General features: G+C 39.7%; 1 protein-coding gene across 10 annotated transcripts in view; it reads right to left on the bottom strand.

Annotated features, from left to right (window-relative positions):
• The window catches only part of CPEB3 (cytoplasmic polyadenylation element binding protein 3), a 189909-nt gene that overhangs the window by 11268 nt on the left and 151469 nt on the right, over positions 1-27172 (bottom strand). For all 10 annotated transcript variants that reach the window (XM_073353901.2, XM_073353906.2, XM_073353907.2 and 7 more), the window contains 3 exons: positions 16745-16863; positions 14192-14306; positions 5665-5846 (listed from right to left, as the gene is read on the bottom strand). In XM_073353901.2, the coding sequence (XP_073210002.1) occupies positions 5665-5846; positions 14192-14306; positions 16745-16863 (416 nt within the window). The remainder of the gene's footprint in view (positions 1-5664; positions 5847-14191; positions 14307-16744; positions 16864-27172) is intronic.

Raw genomic sequence — 27172 nt, 5'->3', positions numbered from 1 at the left:
ATTTAATACTGAATTTTCCTTTCATTTGCAGACTAGAAGCTTTATATTTTATTCTTACTATTGAACTTAAAGTTTACCTCCATGTTTACAATTTAAAAAACCTAAGTCACAAATTATTCAGTGTAGTTGTAGCTCTGTTGGTAGCAGGGTATGAGAGAGACAAGGTGGGTGAAGTAATATATTTTATTGGACCAATTTCTGTTGGTAGGAGAGTCATGCTTTCAAGCTTACATAGAGCTCTTCTTCAGCTCCTTCTTCTTGAGCTCTGTGTTCGCTCAAAAGCTTGTCTCTCTCACCAATGGAAATTGGTCCAATAAAAGATATTACCTCACCCACTTCGTCTTTAAGTCAGAAATTGAAATTTAAGCTTTTCAGAGATTGACTCTGTCACATTACACAGTACAGTAGAACCTCAGAGTTATGAACACCAGAGTTACGAACTGACCCATCAACCACACATCTCATTTAGAACCAGAAGTACGCAATCAGGCAGGAGCAGAGAGACACAAACACGCACACAAAGGCAAATACAGTACAGTACTGTGTTAAACATCAACTAGTAAAAAGTAAAGGGAAAGCAGCATTTTTCTGCTGCATTGTAAAATTTCAAAGCTGAATTAAGTCAATGTTCAGTTGTAAACTTTTGAAAGAACAACCATAATGTTTTGTTCAGAGTTACGAACAACCTCCATTCCCAAGGTGTTCGTAACTCTGAGATTCTACTGTATAGTATAAATTTAAAATTATTAGAGCACCAGTGTTTAATACTTATATCTGCCAAAAAGTCTACAATTGCTCGTTCAATTAAACATATTGCAGTTCAAGAGCAACACATTCTGAAGTCAGGAATTTTAATTTTTTATTTTATTTTATTTTTTTAAGTGTAGAATATAGATGTTGATGCCAAACAAAGCAGGAATTAGTACTTTGATTTACTGAAATACCTTGACCAGTATTAAAAAACCCAAAACATAAAACTACAAAACCCATTTATTTGTGAGAGTCAGTTTCAATTTTTGAGGTTCACCCACTTTCAGATCTTATCATAAGCTTCACAGTTTATTAAGTAGCTTTCTGTAACTCTGGAAAATAAACCCAGGCTTCAACTGCTTCTCACTGAGAAGATAATCACCTTGATTTGAGTATCAAATATGAACAAAAAACGGTGTAGGTATTTTTGTGGTGGATTACTATGCTCTGGCAATTACACAGTAGGATTTTCTACACAGTATACTCATTTTGTAAAATCCTATAGATTCACATATTCAAGAAGTCAAGACTCCTGTCAGATGCATTAAAAAAGAAACAGCTCTTATGGATGTATAGATTCTCATTTTTTGTGGTTAGATAAGTTTCACTGGATGACTAAGCATTTTCTACTGAATTAATCTACCCTACCAAAAAGAAAAATAAGGCAACTGTGTCGGAATAAACATGCAAGCCTTTTTTTCATTTCTAATCAGTTCCATCCCTGACGTAGACTGGAGTTCGAGGTTAAGTTAGAAAGAATTTTGTTTGAATCAATTCTGATAACATTGTTTTGCGATAATACTACCCATATATCTTCAGTATAGTTTGTTATTTATACATTAGGCAGAAGTCTGCCAGGCATTTCAAAGAACAAATAAAAACACATGGTCCCTGTCCTTAAGATGTTATAATTCAGTTATAAAGGCACAGGAGAGTTTAACATGTAATATAAATGAGGGAAAAGGGAGTACAAGTATGATAGTAATAAATTCATATGGTTAACTCTAGTATGTCTGTACACACCTTATTTTTTGTCCAACATGTAGTAAGTTATGGGTTGGTTTTGTTTTTTTGAGAAGAATGGGTGTAAAAACACTGGGGTGATAGAAGGTGGGCGATAAGGAACAAAATGATGGTGAGGAGTGGTGGGTTACAATAGGCATGGACAAGGGAGAGAAAGAGGTAGAAAATGTATGCTTTTGACTGTTAAATATATTTGTTTGCTGAAGTTATGCAGGCTGATCATTTAAGAAATAACTAGAAAAAAAATATCTGTCCCATTAGGCCACTATGTGCATGTCTAAGAAATACTGAGAGAAATGCAGACCTAAATTCTGATGGATGTACACATTCAAACAGTGACACCCCAACAGCCTCTGTATTGATGTGAAATTACTCAATTGTATCAGCAGACGCAAATATTCTGTTTATATTTTACGAGTACATGCCCAAATGCTGTAAGTGAAAGCCGGAGTATTTGTTCTCTTCTGGGACAAAAGTAAGTAAGTATGTTTATGGTACCAACAAATATGGAAATGAAATCAAACTTCAATCACGTCAAAGTTTCTGTAGTCTCAAATTTCTTTGAAAGAAGAAACAAGAGATTTAATTTTAAGAACAAGGGTGACTGAAAGACTGCCCTCTCTGTCTGTATCCATCTGTTGTCCCTTGTCTTCTACTTAGGGCTTGTCTATGTGAATCTACCCTGGAATAGTCTACTGCATACTGTCTGTGTGGACCTTGCTGAGGTGCATTAACAGTTTGTTAGTGTGTTTTGATCTTTAAAACTGTGCTAGATCAAAACATACAAACAAACTGTTAATGCACTCAGCAAGGTCCAAAGAGACATTTAGCATGCAGCACTCTAGAGCTGGATAGAGTCACACCCCAGTGTGTAGACAGGCCTCTTTGGGGAGGGACTGTCTTTTGGTCCTGTTTGCACAACTATTAATAATAAAATTATTTTGATAACATGACTGATCTCCCATGAATGTTCCTCCGAGTCCTGTTTGCAAACCTTAATAAATCAGCCATGCACTCTAGGGCTGAATTCAAGACTAATTTAATAGGAAATCAGTTTCATGATTTAAAGAGGAGAAGGGGAAAGAGAGGTAACAGTTTCTTCTCTATTTTTTGATGGCATATGCCTCTACAGTGTCATTTAGAAATTAGGATTTTTTTGAATAGTTCTATATATATTAAATAGAGCTAAATAAGTACAACCTATGTCTGTTTTTTCTTATACATAATTTTGTTCTAGCTGCATCGTTGTCATTCTCAGACATCTTTACGAATCAGGAAAAATAAGACTAATAACTATGCTAAAATATGTCAGCTTTCAGGTATGAAAGTAAAATATTCAAGAAACATTATATATTAAGTTAAATAGGAGACTTAAAGTTATGCAAAAGAGACTTGGCAATTCAAAGAAATGTAAATTTTACTCTGATTTATCTTGTTCCCCTTCTAAACATTAATTTTATTCTTTGAAGTAAAGTTATCTTAGTGAATTACATTACACTACTATCTGGAACAGTTATAACTTTTGTTGTTGTTGAGAAGTTAGACTGTACTAGTAGTACTTCCTGTAACGAGTTGGGATAGAGTGCCATCCTATATGTCAAACACACTACTGCTAGTGTCAGGAACTTTGTGTAAAACAATACTCTATGCACTTTAGTTTTCTTTTATTGTTCTTGGTGCCTCTCTGATCAGAGGTCAAAATAGAAAAAAAAAATTTTGAGGTAATCTCCCAAACTCCATCCACATCTGCCCACTCATTACCAGAATGAGATGCCACTCATAGTAAGTTGTGCAAATCTTCATAATATGATAATATCTCTCCTTCCTTGCATGCTTTGGTCAGCAGTAGAATAATTTTAATGATGATGTATGAGTTATACAATAATAATTAAGGAATTTGAATAATATCACTAGGTTTTAGAGCTAACATTTAAAGGTTGTGAACAGGGGCAATCCACACCTCTCTTAAGCACTATTATTTCAGGCTAACTGCATTTGGTTAACCTAAAAAGCAAACTGAACAGTATTTTCACAATTATGCAAGGTAGAGGCAATATCTTAAATAGAAGCTCAGATTCTGGAGCAGCCAACAGGGAGAAGTATTGGCTTGCGGAACTGCTGTGAGTTGGCCCCATTTGTCAGCTGTATCTTGAAGTTTAAAAAATAACAACAACAACAACATGTTTTAAAAGGGTGTTATTAATTAGTGATGGGAAAATCTCAAAGGATTCCAAAACTTGGTTACAAATCAGAAGTTTAAAATCTGATCTGAACCACTATGGTCTGTGACTCTTGCCATAGAAGTCTTTCTGGTAAGATTTCCAGTATTCCCTAGTTAGAAATGCTATAGGAATGGTCTAAATTGGCATGTCTACCACTTGTCGTGGCTGAAACCAGGAAACGTAGAGGCACATGGAAAAAAATATCAGAGTTTTTTTCCCCTCCTCCCCTTCCCTAACCTCAACAAAGGTTCAGTTCAAGTTTTGAGAAAAGATGGGGACAGGTGATTTTAGTTTTCTAAATATGCACACACGTCAGCTTGTCATCTCAATGTGTGAACCAGCTCAGACTAAAAAGAAAAACAACCCACCCTATCTTTGAAGATTATATGTATCAGCAGCATATATTGTATTTTGTTAAATTATTATGAATGTTCTAGGTCCTCAAAAACATGTGCCTAATTTGCACACACCATGATTGCACATACAGTTTCAGTAGCCATGCTATACCTAGCTGGCCTTTTGCATATGCAGCTGTAGTAATGCTCCATAGTTACATACACAGTTTAGTTTCTGAAAATCTGTCTCCAGATGTCTTGACAGGATACAAAGAAACTGCTCCATTTAAATAATGAATTTCAGAAGTAAGTTTTTGCTTCTCAAAACTTAACGTTCTGTATTGGATATGAAGTCTGAAGGTCCAGAAATTTTTTTTGTCTCCTGGGAGATAAGTAATAATTTCATGTAAGTCTGAACTTGGAGGACATCAACAAAAAAGAAACTTACTAATTCACTATATGGCTTTTCCCAGTCATTTGTGACAGTATTTCATATGAATGTAACAATAACAATTTGCATTTATATAACTTCCTTTCAAAGATCTCGTAGTGCTTTGCTAACAGGTAAGTAAGACTCAAGACACTTTTGAGCTCAGTGACACCTATGACCATGTATCTCTTGACTTTTGGGAACCCCAGATATAGTCATATTTTTGGGGATGTAACAATATTTCCCAGTTCCCTACTAATCTTGCCATATGCTCAGGGTTTAGCTGATCGCCATATTTCCTCTGTAGCATGGGGCACGGGTCACTTGCTGGAGGATTCTCTGCTCCTTGAAGTCTTTAAACTATGATTTGAGGACTTCAATAGCACAGATATAGGTGTGAGGTTTTTTGCAGGAGTGGTGGGTGAAATTCTGTGGCCTGCATTGTGCAGGAGGTCAGACTAGATGATCATAATGGTCCCTTCTGACCTAAATATCTATGAATCTATAAACACTAGAGAAGCCACAAGCTCTATCGCAGGCACTGACCAAGAACGCTAACTGTTCCTCAAAGAAAAAGAACATCCATCTGAAGAGAATAAAGCTAGGAAATTCTACCAGGCTTCACCTTCAAAAAGATAAACAAAACAACAAAAACAAACCAAAATGTATTGCCACTATTTCCCACTTTTGACATGGAAGTTTATTAAGCTAGATATTTAGGCCTATCATCTTCATCATGCTTTGGCTCCTCAAGTAAGCTTTTAAAGAATTACCAAATATGAGACAAGAACACAGCCTAAAATATCCTCCCACACAATTTAAAAAAAATAAAAAAGATCTTTTTTTTTAGCTCCTGTACAATATCATCAACAGCAACCATTCCATTCGGTGTTGTTTTACTTACCCGTTTGTCAATGTCATTATGTTGGAGCTGGACAAAGCGAGCACTAATAGCAGCAATATAGCTCTGCTGATTGGAGAAAGCCACTCTGCCAGCACCTTTTGGGTACTTCAATTCTGGGTCCGTATCAATACCAGCATAGCAGACACCTCCATATAAACGGTCCATAATCATTGCCAGTTCAACTGTGAGAAAACAATTATTAAATATTGAAGACTCAATATTACTAAAGGTTTTATGCATGGCCTGCAGCTTTAAAAATAGACTAGACTATTCACCCTAATTCCAGTACTTCAGGAAAACAGAAAAGGGACCTGAAAGTTGGATTGGTCAAGGAATCACAGTACCCATTTGAAATATACTGGACGTGCAAAGATAAATTGGTCAAGGTGCTAAGGAAAAGCTTTCCTGGGATTCTGTTACATACCCCAGGCAGAGTGTTATATTAGTTACATATTATATTTGATTCCAAAAAGTGCATTAGTGCAATGTCGAGGTTAAACAGTTATACATTACACTGTCAGAAAATGTAGATCACCCCCATCCCCCGCCAACAATGTTTAACTCAGCCCTACTGCATCATGTATATTGATGGTATATGTTTACTGACAAAAATAGTAATACACTAAGCTATACATTAATGAGAATAATAGAAATAAAAGTACACCATATGTGCATAATGGAGAGTTATCGGTGGAACCTCAGTTTTTGCATTTCCTGACTTGTTATTTTAAGCATTTGGTCTCAGAGATGCATTTATTTCCTTGGGGTTTTTTGTTTTAAAGAAAAAACTAGAAACTGTTGGAGTTGTTCTTGGACATATTACATGCTCTAACTATCTGAGTACACTTGTCTAAATGCACAGTCAAATAAGTGCATCTGTCCTAAACTGGGCACTTTACAACTTTTCATTCCACGTCAGTATGTAAAGTTCAGACATTCTTAATTTTGTTAAATGAAACCTAATTTCCACACTCCCCAGACTTGGGAAATCATGCTTTAATTAAGAGCTAAGACTGTGCCACATTTCACACAATGACCATTTTTGCTCAATTAGGGCCTGATCCACTGAAGTCAATGGAAATACTCCCATGTTTTTTCCAGACTTAATTGGGATTTAGGTCAGATTCTTAAAGAATATGGTTCTTTTTTTCCAGTGAGGAAACTATTTTTTCAGTCTTTCCATTGAAACAGCTAAACATCCTTCAAACTTTCAGCAGAAAATTCATTTTTGGGTAGAAACCAAATATGGAAAACTTGATCCCAAAAGATTAATTATTCAGAAAAGCACAAGAGAACAAAGGTTGCAATGGAAAATGTTTCGTAGCCTTACCTGCCACAATGTACTCTCATTTGTGAATGAGTTATGTTTATACATATGTAAGTTATATATACATATTTATGGAATATATTGAATGTTATGTGATTTATATTATTGCACGGACATATTGCTTTACACACACATACACACACCCCACAATACCCTCCTCCCTGCCCCCCAAACAGGAGGGATTTTTAGAAGACACTGAATCCTGTCAGAACTTTTCCAAACTGTCAGATATTCTAGACACCCCCCCCCCAAGTTGTTTTAGTTTTTTAAAAATTAATAAAACTCCCCACAGATGAATGACCAACAGAAATGGCAAATATCTATTCTAAACAAGAAAACTACCACAATAAAATTTTGGAATATATGATCCTCAGAGGACAGCTGCTCAGGAACTGAAGAAACCAACATACAGCATAACCAAACACCCAAAACAGTAACTCCAAGAATAACCCCACCTACTAAACTTCTAGTTCCAATTCTTTGTGCCATTCAAATTATGACACGTCATCTTTACAGCATGGTCATATTTCTCAAGTCATACTGCCCACTATCTTCTATTCCCTATATACCATACATGTGCACAGACAAACCTATTCTACACCAGGGTCACAAAAATCCCTTAAGTCTGAACATTTTCAAACAGGGGGAAAGGAGTTAATTGGTTTTTCTTTAAAAAATTAAATATAGTGTGTTGCATCAGGTTCATTGTGTCATTTAGTTGCCTTGTCACACCACGTGTACTGAATTTATGATATATTGTAGGGGTAAAGGGAAGCTTAACTATCTTTGGCTTTGAAGACAAAGACAATCCAAGTTTAGTTACCAAGCAAAACAGTATTTCTATTCTGTGAATATATTTAGACATCTGGTTTTACAGACCTGTCATCTCCTATATTGACCACAGTTTGGTAGCTACTCTCTCTTGTTGTCTCTCCAGAGATACCCTGTAGCAATCCTTTAGAAGAATCTGGCAAAGCAGAAACTTCTAAATATACTTAAAGCAATAAATCCTGTACCAGAGAGAAGAGGGTTTTGAGTGTCTTACTACTTCTCTCGCTATATTATTTTATTACTGGTTGAGATGAATGCCTTTGGATTACAATCCATGTATGCCATATTGATACTGTATAAGAGTATATATACCTTAAACTTCTGTTGGAAGGGTCACTAAAAATTTTCCCAGACATCTGATTTTCCAAAATTCATTTTTCTTGTCTCAATAGGTACAGAAATATAGTCCTAGTACTACAGTTGCAACAAAAAACATCAGTGGGGAAAACATACTTAACTTCTTAGGCTTTGGTACAATTAAGACTATGCTTTAAAAAGAGAAGACAGCAAAAATGATTGAAAAGAAAAGCACGGAATGAGAATGTATAAAGAATGGAATGGAAATTTGCAATATGTCAGACATGCACAGTATGTCATTAAAAATGTATAAGTAAGAGAAAACATCTCCAGATGATGGTGCCTTTCAGATTCCCCAATGCAATAATTTCTTAAGGTTTTTTATAAATCTAGCAGTAGAAGCACAGAGTTCTTTTAAATTTTTATCTTGTTGTTTTATGACAACCTCTTAACTTGACAGCTCAGAAGCTAATCCAGGTTACATAGGTCACCTAGAAAAACTGGAATTTAAAATTACCTAAAACAGTGTAATTTTTTTTTTGACATATAGCCCATCTTTTACAAAACAGAAAAAAAATCTCTCCTTCTCAAGGGTACATTAGTGCAATGATGGTAAGCCACCAAAAGTAGACTAGTATATTGGCACCATGTAAAATCTTCATAGACTTTAAAGCCAGAGGGGACCACTGTGATAATCTAATCTGATCCCCTGCACATCACAGGCCACAGACCCTCATCCACCCATTCCTGTAATACACCCATAATCTCTGGCTGAGTTACTGAAGTCCTCAGAGCATGATTCAAAGACTTCAACTCTATGCCTAAGGAGGAGTCTCAAGAAAGTCTTAGACAGTTTCTAGACTAGGGTGACCAGATGCCCTGATTTTATAGGGACAGTCCCGATATTTGGGGCTTTTTCTTATATAGGCACCGATTACCTTCCACCCCCTGTCCCAATTTTTTACATTTGCCATCTGGTCACCCTATTCTAGACAGAGAAATTCAGGCAAAGAACCAATTTTACTAGTGATAATGTTCAACTTCAAGAAAGCGCTACATTACAGCTGACAAACATTTCTTTAAGAGTTAACTTTTATACATTCAGATCACAATACCATTTGCAATAATGCCATTTAGTGACTCGCAATAAAGTTCTATAGACTGAGGCCCCTCTATACTATAGGAACTCATAACAGCATAGCTATAGCGCCATAGCTATGCTGGCATTACCCTGTAGCATAAATGCAGCCTACAGCGATGAAGAGGGTTTTTCTTTTGCTGTAGGAATATCACTTCCCCAAGCAACAGCAGGCTAGGTAGCTGGGATGGAAGCATTCTTTTCCTGAACAATGCAGCCCTGCAGCCCCTCCTGGCAGGTTCCAAACCATGACACCCTAGTACAGGCAAAATACTGCATACACTGGATTGTCCTTACTCCTCATAACCCCCACAACAAACATAAGCACCTCTATTTCACTCACTTGGCAGGCTCCAGCACTGCAACCACAAAATGCCACTTTTCCAGCAAGTTCCAATGATCCCCTCCCAGCCCCACTCAACAGCAGGGTACAGCAGTGCCCTCAAGCTTCCTCCCAGTCTCCAGGGAAAGCTGCTGTGTTGGTAACAAGAAGAGGGCACCTGCCAGGGTCCTCTCTGCCCTCCTATTTCAGTTAATGAGGATCGGGGTCAGAGTCATACAGGTTAAGGCCAGAAGGGGCCACCACATCCTCTAGTCTGACCTCCTGTATATCACAGGCCACAAACATCACCTAGCACCTGCACACTAAACCCAACAACCAAAATTAGACCAAGCAGAAGTAGCCAAAGCAGAAGCTGCAGGTGGTTGAAGAAGAATTTCTGAGCTGCATCTTGATGTTCATAAAATCACAATACTTGTGATAATTTCATGAGTATTGGAGCCTCCATATATACACATCAATATTTGCATGGAAATACACTATAGTCACTGGTTAGTGCAAATTTTAAAAACTTGATGGTTTGAACACCCCACTAAACGTAATATGATTAACACGTGTACAGCTTTCAGAATTGGGTCCTTATAATAAATATCAAGTTGAAACTAGTTTAGACTATGATTTAGCGAGTTTGTAAAAAGGACAGTCAGATTAAAAATTTTATTATTTAAAACCAATTTCCTAATATATGTTACAAACCTTAATTTTCAGCTCCGCTTGGGAAAAAATAGACTTGCCAATGTAAGTTTGTTTGTAGAGAGTTTCTAGCCAGTTCCATGTCCAGATTCTCATGCATTAACTCACTGCAGCAGTGTTCAAGTTTGAAAACATCGTAGGGCAATATTTTAAATCCAAACAATTCATTAAAACTTGTACAATATTAACAGTAAGTTTTAAGCAACCCTTTAGAATATTATATATTTATTTAACCAGACCTATTTTTTGAGCCCAGTGTGATTTAACAGTGTCTATAAAGTGTTTGGTGTCAGGGGCTATATTTGTTTGTACAGTACCTAACACAATGGGGTCCTGGTCCAGGACTAAGGCTGCCAGGCACTATAAGAATACAAATATAATAATAGTAAATAATAAACTGAAAAACTTTAAAGGGACACTATCTAACTGGTCCTCAAACTTAGGTTTTTTTTAAACATTAAAAATCCCCACTAAAACTAATTATATGTGTATTTTTTTAAAATATACACTGATTTTGTATAGATATGAAACATTCCACTTAATATTTCCTACATACAGGGGCAGTTCTAGTACCTCTGGCACCCTCTACAGATTGACTTGATTCAGACCCCTTTTACAATCAGTTGCTGCTCTTTCCCACTCTTAAGATAGGACATAGCTATTTTATTTTATAATATATTAAACATCTACAAGTTAGGACAGGTTGACTGTGATGGGAAAGAGGCAGTACAGAACAGGCTGGTTAGGGAACGATGGAAAAGGGACAGAAACAGGCTGACTGAGGTTTAGGGTCAGCATTGAGCAAATCTAGGTTCTTAGTAGAAATTGGAGGTGGAAGTGATCTTTTGTGGATGAACGAAGAACAAGCCTTCACAAAATCAGCTCTATGGCTCCATGTAGGGGCACTAAAGGTTATTCTGCCTACCCGAGTTGGCTATGCCAATTCAAGCGTGGCTGTGTTACGCTAGTGCACGAGAACTTTGAAAGTGAAACTAGAATCATAGAAGATTAGAGTTGGAAGAGACTTCAGGAGGTCTAGTCAAATCCCCTGCTCAAAGCAGGACCAACCCAACTAAATCATCCCAGCCAGGGCTTTATCAAGCCACGCCTTAAAAACCTCTAAGGATGGAGATTCTAACACCTCCCTAAGGAGCCCATTCCAGTGCTTCACCACCCTCCTAGTGAAATAGTTTTTCCTAATATCCAACCTAGACCTCCCTCACTGCAACTTGAGACCATTACTGCTTGTTCTGTCATCTGCCACCACTGAGAACCGCCAAGCTCCATCCTCTTTGGAACCCCCCTACAGCTAGTTGAAGACTGCAATCAAATCCCCCCTCACTCTTCTTTTCTGCAGGCTAAATAAGCCAAGTTCCCTCAGCCTCTCCTCATAAGTCATGTGCTCCCAGCCTCCTAATCATTTTCGTTGCCCTCCGCTGGACTCTCTCCAATTCGTCCACATGCTTTCTGTAGTGAGGTGCACAAAACTGGACACAATACTCCAGATGTGGCCTCACCAGTACCAATCACTTCCCTTGATCTGCTGGCAATGCTCCTACTAATGCAGCCCAATATGCCGTTAGCCTTCTTGGCAACCAGGGCACACTGTTGACTCATATCCAGCTTCTCATCCACTGTAATCCCCAGGTCCTTTTCTGCAGAACTGCTGCCTAGCCAGTCAGTCCCCAGCCTGTCGCAGTGCATGGGATTCTTCTGTCCTAAGTGCAGAACTCTGCACTTGTCCTTGTTGAATCTCATCAGATTTCTTTTGGCCCAATCCTCTAATTTGTCTAGGTCCCTCTGTATCCTATCCCTACCCTCCAGTGTATCTACCTCTCACCACAGTTTAGGGTCATCCACGAATTTGCTGAGGATGCAATCCATCCCATCATCCAGATCATTAATAAAGATACTGAACAAAACCAATCCCAGGAACGAACCCTGGGGCACTCCGCTTAATACCGGCTGCCAACTAGACATCTAGCCATTGATCACTACCTGTTGAGCCTGACGATCTAGCCAGCTTTCTATCCACCTTTTAGTCCATTCATCCAATCCATACTTTTTTAACTTGCTGGCAAGAATACTGTGGGAGACCGTATCAAAGCTTTTCTAAAGTCAGGTACATCATGTCCACCGCTTTCCCCATATCCACAGAGCCTGTTATTTCATCATAGAAGGCAATCAGTTTTGTCAGGCATGACTTGCCCTTGGTGAATCCATGTTGACTGTTCCTGATCACCTTCCTCTCCTCTAAGTGCTTCAAAATGGATTCCTTGAGGACCTGCTCCATGATTTTTCCGGGGACTTAGGTGAGGCTTACTGATTTGTAGTTCCCCGGATTCTCCTTCTTCCCTTTTTTAAAGATGGGCACTACATTTGCCTTTTTCCAGTCATCCGGGACCTCACTCAATCACTACAAGTTTTCAAAGATAATGGCCAAATGCTCTGCAATCACATCAGCCATCTCCCTCAACACCCTCAGACGCATTGCATCTGGCCCCATGGACTTGTGCATGTCCAGCTTTTCTAAATAGTCCTTAACCTGTTAGTTCACCACTGAGGACTGCTCACCTCCTCCCCATACTGTGCTGCCCAGTGCAGCAATCTGGGAGCTGACCTTGTCTGTGAAGGGCGAGGCAAAAAAAGCATTGAGTTCCTTCAGCTTTTTCCACATCATCTATCACTCAGTTGCCTGCCCCATTCAGTAAGGGTCCCACACTTTCCCTGACCACCTTCTTGTTGCTAACATACCTTTAGAAACCCTTTTTGTTACCCTTCACATCCCTTGCTAGCTGCAACTTCAATTATGCTTGATTACACCAGGCTAGTTATTTTTATTTTCCAGGCTTAAGTGCAAAAAGTAAATAAGTAAACTAAATTTGTGTTCTAATTCTAGTAACTACTACAAATTGTGTGTGCATGGGGGGGGGGTGTTATTTATAACACTGGTATGGAAATTTGTTTAATTATATTACTTTTAGTCTGATACATAAGTATCACTTTAAGGGATAACTGTGTATGCCAATTCCTATGTTTTTAATGCAATTCCCCAAATTAGAGTAATTCTATCAAACAAAATAGACTCCAACACCATGCAGGTGGACAGCAAAAAAACAGCATAATCTAGTAACTAGTAAGTTCCCAGATTCTTTAATAAAATATGAAAAGTCATCCTTCAGTTCATGAACTGGCAGTAGGAATTCAGTCCAAAATAAGCAATCATGATATCGGCCACAGTAAAGAGGTACTGTCAGTGTGCAAGGAACCCAGAAAATTCAGAAAAAAAGATTTGCTGTATTGCTTTCAAATGTTCTAAATTAATTTCTAAAACTAATCTTAGAAGCTTGCAAATTAATATATCAATACCAAAAAATGGGTTGTCGTGCTTTGGAAAAATTCTAAATTTACTGTTCGAAGGCATTTTTCGACTATGAACTACAATTCATAACAGGCTGGGAAAAAAATATAGACAAAAACAGTTAGGCCCATTCTGTTTAAATGGCCTCATTAGAACTGGTCTGGTTTTCAGAGATGTTGAGCAACCACAACCCCAATTTAAGTCAGTGGGAGCTTAAAGTAAATACTTAACTGAACTGGTCAACTTAAAAAAAGCAACCCCCAAATTCAAGGACAATATGAAAATTTGAGCCTTAAAGTTATACTTAATTTATAGTACTAAACAATTGATTCATTGTCTTAACTAGTAGTTAATTTCAAAGGTCAGAAGTTCTCAGAAGTTATATTCTTACAGTTAAGGACAGAAGAAACTGATATGCTTAGAAAGTAAACCACAAAGTCTTCAAAAATCTCTGAAACAGATGGAACGTCATTGTCTCAGAATCTGAAACCAGTTACTGATAGTATGGTCTGGCCTAACTTTTCTTCTATTTCAACTCACCAGCTCGGAGGGGACGTGGAACTCCCCCTACAAAGATAGTTTTTCTCGGGTCCAATGGCTGAGAACCATCCATTACAAAATCACTGTCACTTAGGTTCCAAGGTCGAATTTGCACCTGAAAGAAAGAGGTCAACTTTTTCTTTACTTCATTGCTAACTTACCCTACACAAAGTAATAAGAATCAGCTGCTAAATATTTACATATGTAAAATCTGATTAGAATATATGTACATACCTATATTCACATTTTTTTTAAGATAAAATAGTAAAATGATAGAATGTGAAAGTAAAAACGATGCAAGTACATCATTTATCTATGTAGGTATTCAGAAAGGTACGCCTTACAGTGTTTACTTGAAAAAGGTGGACAGTATATTTATCACCTCTAGAGGCCAGGCTTGAGTTAGATTTCCTCTTGCAAATGCAGCTACCCCATTCTCTCCCTAATCTGCTTCCTCCTCCAGCCTCCTTTATTAGGATATGGAATATATAAAAGGACATTCAGAGCTTTATCATTTACAGAGTGAACTTGAGGATGCAGGCTGAACATTCAGCTTTCTTCTAGTCACATATAATTTTAAAAGTTGAAAAAGAGGGAAGAGGAAGTGGAATTAATTCCTGTGTTTAAAATAAGAGGATTGCAGAAATGTAAGTGCACTTGTTCAGTTTATTTAAGCAACCAGATAGTGGACAGTTAGACAGAAAGTCTTCAGATTGTACAGAACTCAGAATTCTGCTCAAAAGCTACTTGGATAAGCCTGCTCACCACTACAACCCCCTGAATAAGTGAAATGTGTAAGCATCATTTCCATTTGCCATTGCATTGCAATTTTCATTCACCCACGCAAGGTCTAATCTTTTGATTCAAAATGGCCCCTGTGAGCCTTTTATATGAATTTGGTTAAGGACTACTCTGGAAGGATTATGCATATAGTATATTAACTTTAACGTATATAATAATAATTACAATTCTATAAAGAAGAAGGCCCCAATCTGCAAGATATTAAGCACATACACTACTTTACTTACTTGACTAGCCCCATTGACTAAATACAGTATGTCCAATTAAAAAGAAAATTGGAAGAGGTGATAAATAGTTGTGCACATGATTACAGATGTAAACAGGTGGTAAATGATTGCCATTACCCCTTGCAGAAGAAAGTTAGGCCCAGATTACATGTTTAGAGAAATACTTTACATTAATAGCCTAAACTGATGTTGTCATTCCTGTAAATTAATAAAGTAGCAACTATTTATCTTAAAACCACCACCACACATGCAGTTTTTAGCCCCTCTTTATGTAAACCTGTCCACTTTAAAGACTGGTAGTACAGAAGAAGTCTCTACCTCCAGGATTTAACACAGTGCCAGCAATTCCAGAGAGTTTCTTGTAATGTCCCATTGGCAGTTATAAACAGGATGGACCACTTTGTTTAATTTAACAAGATTAAGTCTCTATTCTAGCTCAACCCTGAGTAATATGAGCCAGTTGTGCTATAGTGGAAATTGTATCACGTATGTAATGCACCATTATATGCAAGCAGCTGAAGCGGTTATCCACCAACTCATTTCTGATTGCAGACAACATAAAAATGCTTGGTTTTTACATACCAAAAGCCAGGGTTACATTTACAATGCCACTTTACTTTCTAAATAAAATTAAAAACAGGATCTTAGTAACTAGGTCTTTTCCAATAGCTCATTTTTAACAGATTCAGCAGTAATAGGGATAATTGTTCATCCTTGATTATAGGGAGTCTTTATGGAAGCAATTTAGAATAAAAAAAGGGGGAAAATACTAAAAGGTATCAGACATTCAACCAGCAACACATTTTGAGGGATGTTAACTAGAAGAAAATATATTTAATTTTCTATACCAATGAAAACCTGCCTGAACATATGTTGATTTAAAAAATCCCTTTAGAAGGATCCAGTTAAAATTTGATTAGCTCTAGCAAAATGACTCAGCAAGAATATACTTCAAACATGTTTTCCTTCTTTCTGGTATTATCTTACTCCTCATTTGTCCATCAGAAGTGTACAACTATATGCTTTTCACTGGTTTTAATAAACCTTTCTTTAGAAACCAAATTTGGGTCAAAGCAAACTTGCTACAGTAAGTGAAAGGCATGAAAGATTGTAAATTCCTTAGCTAGCATATGCAGAATTGAAAGCAATGAAGTACTCGCAAGGCTGCCTAAATTATTAAAGAGTTTTCTTTTTTAAATCATAGGGGCTTTTAAAAAAAAAAAACTGTATAGGCAAAGAATGTCACCTATAAAAAAAACCTTACAATGTCACCTATAAAAAAAATGAGTAACAGGAAACATTCTGTTACCATATGGTACTGGAAGTACCAACATAAAAGTTTAATTAAACAGTGGCATTCATTAGCTTCTGAAGAAGCCAAATTATGCTAACGTAAGAAGGTAAGCCTAGTAAAGGAGCACCAACATAACCAGTTACACCGGGGGAAAATGCTTGCATATTTATTTGCTTTTGAATTGGCAAGGGGAAGTTGGTTAAGAGCCAAGGCACTCTGAACACTGCTTACTGGTTTGTCCTTGATGGTGGGGCTTGACACACATAGGTAAAGTTTTCCATCTTCTTCTAGACAGGCATCTATCAGCGCTTGTACAGAGCTTTCTTCCTGGAACAGCAAAAAGGCATAACCTTGGAAAGGACAAAGGCACAAAAAGAAAAAGAAAAAAAAAAGATGAAAACTTTTGAAAGATGGGTCAAAACAGAGAACACAAAAAAAGAAAATCTGAGAACTGCAAATATTTTGTAAGCAAATGGTTTTGATAATTCACGAAGATTCTGAATTACTTTGTCCCAATACATAGATGGCAATAAACATGTAATATTGTTGCTAACTGTACTGAAGTTAATCCAATAATAAAATGCTTTCATAAGGAATCCTGCCATAGGATCACATGGAGAAAGCAGGCTTCCCCACGATCACTCATTTTTGTTTTGATGGTGCATACAGTGTTGATATCACAATGGAGAAAAAAAGTCTTCAGAAAGTTTGTTTTCTTTATATACATTAAAGTTTCCAAACAAACACAGAATGGCTGGAAAAAACAGAAAAAATTGTGGAAGATTAGCCCACAACTATAATAGATCTCTATTTGTGCTCTTACAAGTATTCGTCATCTTAAATAAAGTGATGGTGTTGAGGCAGTTTCAGATGATATACAAGGGGGAAAATACTATCTGGGAAGGTCCATGAAAAGACAACCTGCATGCAGATAATCTGAAAATTTCTATCCTGAACATACATATGTTGGGAAGGGAAAAATGTATATTCTCATTCATTCATACTGTAGCTTTATTTCCTAAATATATTTTAAAATCAAATCTCCTAACATACGCAGTCCTCATTGAAGACCCATGATTTACTGAATTTGGACATTTAAATTGCCACATACATAAAAGATTACTACTTGTTTTAGATAATGAAATTTTCTCATGCTTAGACCACTCAAAGGCTCAGACTGTCTTTAAACCTCCCCTCTAAAAAACAGCTGAAATAAGATAATCTTGAGGGAAAGCTGTAAACAACTGAAAGAGTATGGATTGAGAATTGGAGTGCCTTCTGACCCACAAATACTCTGCTAATAAGATATCATATTTTAAATCAAATTTTTATTTTAGTTGAGAGTACTGAGATATTGAGACAAGCTTTTGTACAGTATAAAGTTAAGCCTCAGATATTCTTAACACGTATCCCTAACAGGTTAAATTTTGGAATAAAGAGAATAAAAGTTTTGGCATTAGTTTCCTTAAACTTTGAAATGCAAAATGTGAGCATGGAGATCAGTCAATTAAAAAAAAAAAAGTACATGTCCTCTTGTTTGACTACTGTTCAAGAAGTGCAACTAGCATTTATTTTCATAAAACAGACAGCAAAATAATAATATGAAATGGGTTTGTCAAAGTTTTCTATGCAGTAGAGTCCACTGATTTATATTTAATAATGTATATAATTTGACATTGTTTTAGTAAATAGGGGGTATTCTTGGATCCCAGCTGCTCAGGATAGTCTGACAAAATAGTTTTTAATCAGTTATGCTTAATGCCTTTGCTTTTCACCACCACAGTCATTCATACCTTTGTCACCTCAAAGCTAAATTACTGCAATGCTACTACACTAAATTAGATCTTAAGACCATTTGGTAATTACAGTTAGTATTGAATGCAGCTGCCCAGTTGTGGGGGATTTCCAGTAGTCTGTGTTACACCTGTGCTGAATAATTTGGTGTAACTACCAGATGATTTCCCACTCACTGTTTTGATATTGGCTTTCACCTTCATAGTTTCGACCCTACCTACCTTATAGAGAGTTCCTTTCTTCACACAATTCTGTAGCAACTGCTTGTGCTAGCATTCCTCTCAAAACACAGGAGGACTGCTAGCAGAAGATTCTCAGTCGGGGCACTGACTCAAAGGGCACCTGGCTAGGCCTATTTGCATTCCCAAGTTTTATTGGGGAGGCAGCAGTTAAGAGGAGCTCAAGTAGAATTTTGAAGTAGTTACTGTGAAGAATGGCTTTTTTTTTTTTTTTGCTTGAAACTGAACACTTGGAAGAGACTATATCAGGGGTGGGCAAACTTTTTGGCCTGAGAGCCACATCTGGGTATGAAAATTGTATGGCAGGCCATGAATGCTCACAAAATTGGGGGTTGGGGTGCAGGAGGGGTGAGGGCTCTGGGGTGGAGCCAGAAATGAGGAGTTCAGGGTGCAGGAGGGGGCTCCGGGCTGGGGCTGGGACTGAGGGGTTGGGGTGAAGGAGGTTGCTCCGGGCTGGGACTGAGGGGTTCAGAGAGTGGGAGGGGGTTCAGGGCTGGGACAGGGGGTTGGGGCAAGGGAGGGGGTCAGGGGTGCAAACTCCAGGCAGCACTTACCTCAAGCAGCTCCTGGAAGCAGTGGCAGTGGCATGTTCCCTCTCCAGCTCCTATGCAGAGGCTCAGCCAGGTGGCTCTGCGCACTGCCCAGTCTCTGCAGCCTTGGTTCCCAGCCAGTGGGAGCTGTGGGGGCGGCACTTGGGTAGGAACAGCGTGCAGAGCCCCCTGGCTACCCCTACATGTAGAAGCCGGAGCGGGGGCATGCTGCTGTTTCTGGGAGCTGTGCGGAGCCACGGCATGTGCAGAGCAGGTCAAGCCTCCAGCCCCGCTCCCTGGCTGGAGCGCCGGACCCTGTTTCCCGGCGGGAGTTAGAGGGTCGGATTAAAACATCTGAAGGGCCGGATGCAGTCCCCAGGCCATAGTTTGCTCACCCCTGGACTATAGTAGTCCCTCACCATCCACCACTAACTCATTATGATCATATTTCATTGGTCAATTCATTTTTTTGGGGTGGAGGCATGGTGTTTAAACTCATAGGCAGACTTCAATACTCTACATACTTCAGTCAGAAAAATTAGCCCCAAATGTTAAGAATGCTCTGGTTTTAACCAATATTTCCACTTGTTATTAAATAACCTCACAGTTCAGAGATTAAGCTAAGCACACCAAAATGTGGATGCTTGTCCGTACATTGTAATATTTTTGGTCTGCAAAATTCATTTGGACATTTTGACTGAACAGTCTCTCTTACAGTATGTTTGGTTACTGTGTTTTCTTTCCTGGATGGAACACAAAGCCTAGAAGATAGAAACGAAAAAAAAATCTATACATGTTAGTTTTTTATACTGCTCCTCATTACCACAGTAGCTGAATGCCATCCATGTAAAACAAACAGCAAATATTTAGTTCACGATTTGGGGAAAGGTTTGGGATGATTCTTATCAGAATCTACACAGATGCACCTGGTTTTCTTACCTCATAGTAAAGATTCTGTTGAACGGGTGGCAGAAAGACCCGAATGCCGTTTTTGGATTAGTAAATATTGTATTTGTAGTTATAATCCAATTAAATTTACCCTAAACAAAAAATCCTTGGCTTGTTCTGTTCAGCTGCTAAACTACAAATGCAGTCCTGGTACGTCAGAATTTAGTTTCCTCTCCTGACTCCAGTACCCTATATACTGCAGTCAGAAAAATCAGCCCCAAATGCAAGACCTGTGCTGCCTTACTCTTCTAGTGCATATTACCTCTGCCAAATAAGGAGACTGCAAGGAGTCTCTGAAAATGAAATTCTATGCACTTTGCTTTGGGATTATGACAGCCCTCCCCTATTAGCTCTGCTGGGCCACCCAATCAGCTTCTCAAAAAAAAAAAAAAAAAAAAGCTAACACAGGACTTCAAAACCTGTTGACCTGATGCCTCCCGCAGTTCTTGAAAGGTTTTGGGCATCCAAGACCTCCAGAAATCAGGTTTCCACTATAATTAAAAGTTGTGATTCAATAACTGAAGTTAAATTCAAATACTATACTGATAAACACACATAAGAACTTATATGGATTTGAATAAAACATCTATATCTGCCAAAGTTAAATTAATTAAAAAAAATCACATTCATCAAAATATTTAGGGATGCAAAAAGTCAGAAGAGAGAACCACCTTGAGATAGGAAACCTACAGTATTTATTTTAGAATTAGTGTTTAAAGTATTCTGAATGTGTGAAGTATTGTTACTACTAAAATTCATTGCATAAAATCTATCCTCTTTTTGGTATTTAAGGTTGTTTGTATTTGTTAAAGATTATACTAATCTTTAAATTAAGATCTCAGATACTTCTTGCTCAAATAGACTCCCAAGAATGAACTGTTATTTGCATTGGAATAGAACCCTGTGGCAGAAGGTGTTCCCTGAACTCTAACTATACAAAAGTTAACTAGAAAATATCCATGAAGACCACTTGCTCCATGCTTAAGCTAACATTGCACAAGGAAGTTTTATATCACACAAGATGCAATTTAAATTAAATATCAAATATGTATTTTGTATCAGGAAAAACAGAAGAACATTTTGAATTATAACACCAACCAAGCCTTTTAATGAAAAGCTAATATGTACTTTGACAACTGTAATGCACTAACATCTTTTCACAATTATATCCACCTGTGCTTAAATGGCTATAATTTGCAATTCTCTGGAACAGACCATATTATTCCCTCTAGGAGATGACACCACAACATGTGGTTTGGAAGGTATAGCTTTGGCTGTTAGGCAACAGAGCTCTCAGCCATACCCTATGTAGTTGTATGCAATTATACAATGCATTTCACAGATCATCTTGAAGGATTTTTATATATCCTCAAGGACGACTGGTGTTTAAACTTATCCTCTGCCTTTTTCTGATTTTCAGATACAGCCAAGAAAACAGCAGGTGGTATTCAGATGCACATCCAAATGAGATTTAGGCTGGTGTCTGAACTAGAAAAACAGAGAGCGTTCAGGTTTAATGGTGCCAAAATGAGCTATTTTTACATTCTTCTGACAAAAAAAATAGACAATCTCATAAGATGAACTTTTCAAGATTCCCAGTGAAATGGCAGTCATTCTCATAATATTTCAGCTGCACCTGAGTCTGAATAAAGGTTTCTTCTTCCCACAGCTAAAACCATAGGAGGTGGTTCATATTTGAGAAACTCAATATGAATTCCTTCCTCTGCCTGGAAGTTGAGTTCTGAGCCATCTCTGCTTAAAATGGATCTTTTGTTTTATTTATTTATTTTAAACCAATTTGATTTTGATTAAAAAAATATTATCTGGACCCTTAGAGCAAGGCCACTACCACAGAGAGAAAGTGACAACTGCGAACAGCGGAGAGGCTAACAGAGGGAGTTTGCTTGGGAGTTCGCCTGGGGAGAGGCCACTGAGGTGTTCATCTTGCAGGCTTCACTGAGTAGTTACTGCAACAGCTGAGGAAACTCTTAGAAGGAATGTAATATGGATGGTGAGAGTTCAGCTGTTGTTACCAGCACAGAATGTGCCATGTTTGTCTTTCTTCCACAGGACAGAAGCGACTTTGTCTGTACAAAGTGCAAGCTGGTTTCCATATTGGAAGAGAAGGTTCAAGGTCTGGATAAACAAGTATCAACCTTGCGTTGTATAAGAGAAACTGAAGATTTCCTGGACAGACGTCAGGATATGCTTCTAGGGGCACAACATTATGAAGAATCAGAGCAGGCTGCGCAGCAGGGACAGTGAAGGAATTTGGCAGCATGTGACCTCCAGAAGAAGAAAGAGGAGCGTCCATGTACCAGCAATGCAGATGAGCAACCGTTTTCATGTTCTCTCCACAGGTACTAATGTGGAGAGTGAACTAGATGATACATCTGAGGGAAGGGAGCAGAAGGAGACTCCACCGATTGGAAGGCATGAGATGCACTGTCTTAGGGATGGGGGTTCAATGACTGCCACTCCCAAGAGAAGGAGGCTGGTGGTGGTGGTCAGGGACTCCCTCCTCAGGGGAACTGAGTCATCTATCTGCCGCCCCAACCGGGAAAACCGAGAAGTCTGCTGCTTGCCAGTAGCTAGGATTCACGATGTGACCGAAAGATTGCAGAGACTCAACAAGCCCTCAGATTGCTACCCCTTCCTGATTCTCCACATGGGCACCAATGCTACCGCCAAGAATGACCTTGAGCGGATCACTGCAGACTATGCGGCTCTGCGAAGAAGTTTGAGGCGCAAGTGGTGTTCTCGTCCATCCTCCCTGTGGAAAGAAAAGGCCTGGGTAGGGACTGTCAAATTGTGGAAGTCAACGAATGGCTACACAGGTGGTGTCAGAGAGAAGGCTTTGGATTCTCTGACCATGGGATGGTGTTCCAAGAAGAAGTAGTGCTTTGTAGAGACGGGCTCTACCTAACAAAGGGAGGGAAGAGCATCTTCGCAAGCAAGCTGGCTAACCTAGGGAGGAGAGCTTTAAACTAGGTTCACCAGGGGAAGGAGACCAAAGCCCTGAGGTAAGTTGGGAATTGGGATACTGGGAGGAAACACGAGCAGGAGAGTGCAAGAGGGGAGGACTCCTGCATCATACTGAGAAAGCAGGACGATCAGCGAGTTATCTTAAGTGCCTATACACAAATGCAAGAAGCCTGGGAAACAAGCAGGGAGAACTGGAAGTCCTGGCACAGTCAAGGAATTATGATGTGATTGGAACAACAGAGACTTGGTGGGATAACTCACATGACTGGAGTACTGTCATGGATGGATATAAACTGTTCAGGAAGGACAGGCAGGGCAGAAAAGGTGGGGGAGTTGCATTGTATGTGAGAGAGCAGTATGACTGCTCAGAGCTCCGGTATGAAACTGCAGAAAAACCTGAGAGTCTCTGGACTAAGTTTAGAAGTGTGAGCAACAAGGGTGATGTCATGGTGGGAGTCTGCTATAGACCACCAGACCAGGAGGATGAGGTGGATGAGGCTTTCTTCTGGCAACGAACAGAAGTTACTAGACTGCAGGCCCTGGTTCTCATGGGAGACTTCAACTCACCCTGATATCTGCAGAGAGAGAAATACAGCAGTGCACATACAATCCAGGAAGTTTTTGGGAAGTGTAGGGGACAATTTCCTGGTGCAAGTGCTGGAGGAACCAACTAGGGGCAGACCTCTTCTTGACCTGCTGCTCACAAACGGAGAAGAATTCGTAGGGGAAGCAAAAGTGAATGGGAACCTGGGAGGCACTGACCATGAGATGGTCGAGTTCAGGATCCTGACAGAAGGAAGAAAGGAAAGTAGCAGAATACGGATCCTGGACTTCAGAAAAAGCAGTCTTTGATTCCCTCAGGGAACTGATGGGCAGGATCCCCTGGGAGAATAACATGAGGGGGAAATGAGTCCAGGAGAGCTGGCTGTATTTTAAAAGAATCCTTATGGCGGTTGCAGGAACAAACCATCCCGACGTGTAGGAAGACTAGTAAATATGGCAGGCGACCAGCTTGGCTTAACAGTGAAATCCTTGCTGATCTTAAACACACACAAAAAAGCTTTCAAAAAGTGGAAGATTGGACAAATGACCAGGGAGGAGTATAAAAATATTGCTCAGGCATGCAGGAGTGAAATCAGGAAGGCAAAATCACACCTGGAGTTGCAGTTAGCAAGAGATGTTAAGAGTAACATGAAGGGTTTCTTCAGGTATGTTAGCAACAAAAAGAAAGCCAAGGAAAGGCTATCCTGAAGCACTTACACGAGAGGAAAGTGATCAGGAACAGTCAGCATGGATTCACCAAGGGAAGGTCATGCCTAACTAATCGCCTTCTATGATGAGATTACTGTTTCTGTGGATGAAGAGAAAGCAGTGGATGTATTGTTTCTTGACTTTAGCAAAGCTTTTGACACGGTCTCCCACAGTATTCTTGTCAGCAAGTTAAAGAAGTATGGGCTGGATGAATACACTATAAGGTGGATAGAAAGCTGGCTAGATTGTCGGGCTCAACGGGTAGTGATCAATGGCTCCATTTCTAGTTGGCAGCCGGTATCAAGTGGAGTGCCCCAAGGTCAGTCCTGGGGCCGGTTTTGTTCAATATCTTCATAAATGATCTGGAGGATGGTGTGGATTGCACTCTCAGCAAATTTGCGGATGGTAATAAACTAAGAGGAGTGGTAGATACAGTGGCAGGTAGGGATAGGATACATAGGGACCTAGACAAATTGGAGGATTGGGCCAAAAGAAATCTGATGAGGTTCAACAAGGACAAGTGCAGAGTCCTGCACTTAGGACGGAAGAATCCCATGCACTGCTACAGAATAGGGACCAAACGGCTAGGCAACAGTTCTGCAGAAAAGGACCTAGGGGTGACAGTGGACGAGAAGCTGGATATGAGTCAGCAGTGTGCCCTTGTTGCCAAGAAGGGTAATGGCATTTTGGGATGTATAAGTAGGGGCATAGCCAGCAGCTCGAGGAACGTGATCGTTCCTCTCTATTCGACATTGGTGAGGCCTCATCTGGAGTACTCTGTCCAGTTTTGGGCCCCACACTAAAAGAAGGATGTGGATAAATTGGAGAGTGTCCAGCGGAGAGCAACAAAAATGATTAAGGGACTGGAACACATGACTTATGAGGAGAGGCTGAGGGAACTGGGATTGTTTAGTCTGCAGAAGAGAAGAATGAGGAGGGATTTGATAGCTGCTTTCAACTACCTGAAAGGGGGTTCCAAAGAGGATGGTTCTAGACTATTCTCAGTGGTAGAAGATGACAGGACAAGGAGTAATGGTCTCAAGTTGTAGAGGGGGAGGTTTAGGTTGGATATTAGGAAAAACTTTTTCACTAGGAGAGTGGTGAAACACTAGAATGCGTTACCTAGGGAGGTGGTAGAATCTCCTTCCTTAGAAGTTTTTAAGGTCAGGCTTGACAAAGCCCTGGCTGGGATGATTTAATTGGGGATTGGTCCTGCTGTGAGCAGGGGGTTGGACTAGATGACCTCCTGAGGTCCCTTCCAACCCTGATATTCTATGAAAATGTGGGCCCCTTCCTGAATGAGAGAGGCAACCAAGTGACAGAGGATGTGGAAAAAGCTAATGTACTCGGTGCTTTTTTTGCCTCTGTCTTCACGAACAAGGTCAGCTCCCACACTGCTGCACTGGGCAGCACAGCATTGGGAGGAGGTGACCAGCCATCTGTAGAGAAAGAAGTGGTTCGGGACTATTTAGAAAAGCTGGATGAGCACAAGTTCATGGGACTGGATGCACTGCATCCGAGGGTGCTAAAGGAGTTGGCGGATGTGATTGCAGAGCCATTGGCCATTATCTTTGAAAACTCATGGTGACCAGGGGAGGTCCCGGAAGACTGGAAAAAGGCTAATGTAGTGCCCATCTTTAAAAAAGGGGAGGAGGAGGATCCGGGGAACTACAGACCAGTTAGCCTTACCTCAGTCCCTGGAAAAATCATGGAGCAGGTCCTCAAGGAATCAATTCTGAAGCACTTAGAGGAGAGGAAAGTGATCAGGAACAGTTAGCATGGATTCACCAAGAGCAAGTCATACATGACCAACCTAATTGCCTTCTATGATGAGATAACTGGCTCTGTGGATTAAGGGAAAGCAGTGGATGTTTTATTCCTTGACTTTAGCAAAGCTTTTGATATGGTCTCCCACAGTATTCTTGTCAGCAAGTTAAAGTAGTATGGGCTGCACAAATGGACTCTAAAGGTGGATAGAAAGCTGGCTAGATCGTTGGGCTCAATGGGTAGTGACCAACGGCTCCATGTCTAGTTGGCAGCCAGTATCAAGCGGAGTGCCCCAAGGGTCAGTCCTGGGGCCGCTTTTGTTCAATATCTTCATTAATGATCTGGATGATGGCGTGGACTGCGCCCTCAGCAAGTTTGCAGATGACACTAAACTTGGAGGAGTGGTAGATACACTGGAGGGTAAGAATAGGATACAGAGGGACCTAGACTAATTAGAGGATTGGGCCAAAAGAAATCTGATGAGGTTCAACAAGGACAAGTGCAGAGTCCTGCACTTAGGATGGAAGAATCCCATGCACTGCTACAGAATAGGGACCGAACGGCCAGGCAGCAGTTCTGCAGAAAAGGACCGAGGGTTACGGTGGACAAGAAGCTGGATACGAGTCAACAGTGTGCCTTTGTTGCCAAGAAGAGTAACAGCATTTTGGGCTGTATAAATAGGGGCATTGCCAGCAGATCGAGGGACATGATCATTCCCCTCTATTTGACATTGGTGAGGCCTCATCTGGAGTACTCTGTCCAGTTTTGGGCCCCACATTACAAGAAGGATGTGGAAAAATTGGAAAGAGTCCAGCAGAGGGCAACAAAAATTATTAGGGGGCTGGAGCACATGACTTGTGAGGAGACGCTGAGGGAACTGGGATGGTTTAGTCTACAGAAGAGAAGAATGAGGAGGGATTTGATAGCTGCTTTCAACTACCTGAAAGGGGGTTCCAAAGAGGATGGATCTAGACTGTTCTCAGTGGTAGCAGATGACAGAACAAGTAATGGTCTCAAGTTACAGTGGGGGAGGTTTAGGTTGGATGTTAGGAAAAATGTTTTCACTAGGAGGGTGGTGAAGCACTGGAATGGGTTCCCTAGGGAGGTGATGGAATCTCCTTCCTTAGAGGTTTTCAAGGTCAGGC

This window comes from Lepidochelys kempii, chromosome 7, assembly GCF_965140285.1.
Source record: "Lepidochelys kempii isolate rLepKem1 chromosome 7, rLepKem1.hap1, whole genome shotgun sequence".
Classification (NCBI taxonomy): domain Eukaryota; kingdom Metazoa; phylum Chordata; order Testudines; family Cheloniidae; genus Lepidochelys; species Lepidochelys kempii.
Note: the sequence above shows the minus strand (reverse complement) of the source record. Positions and strands in the feature narration are given on the sequence as shown.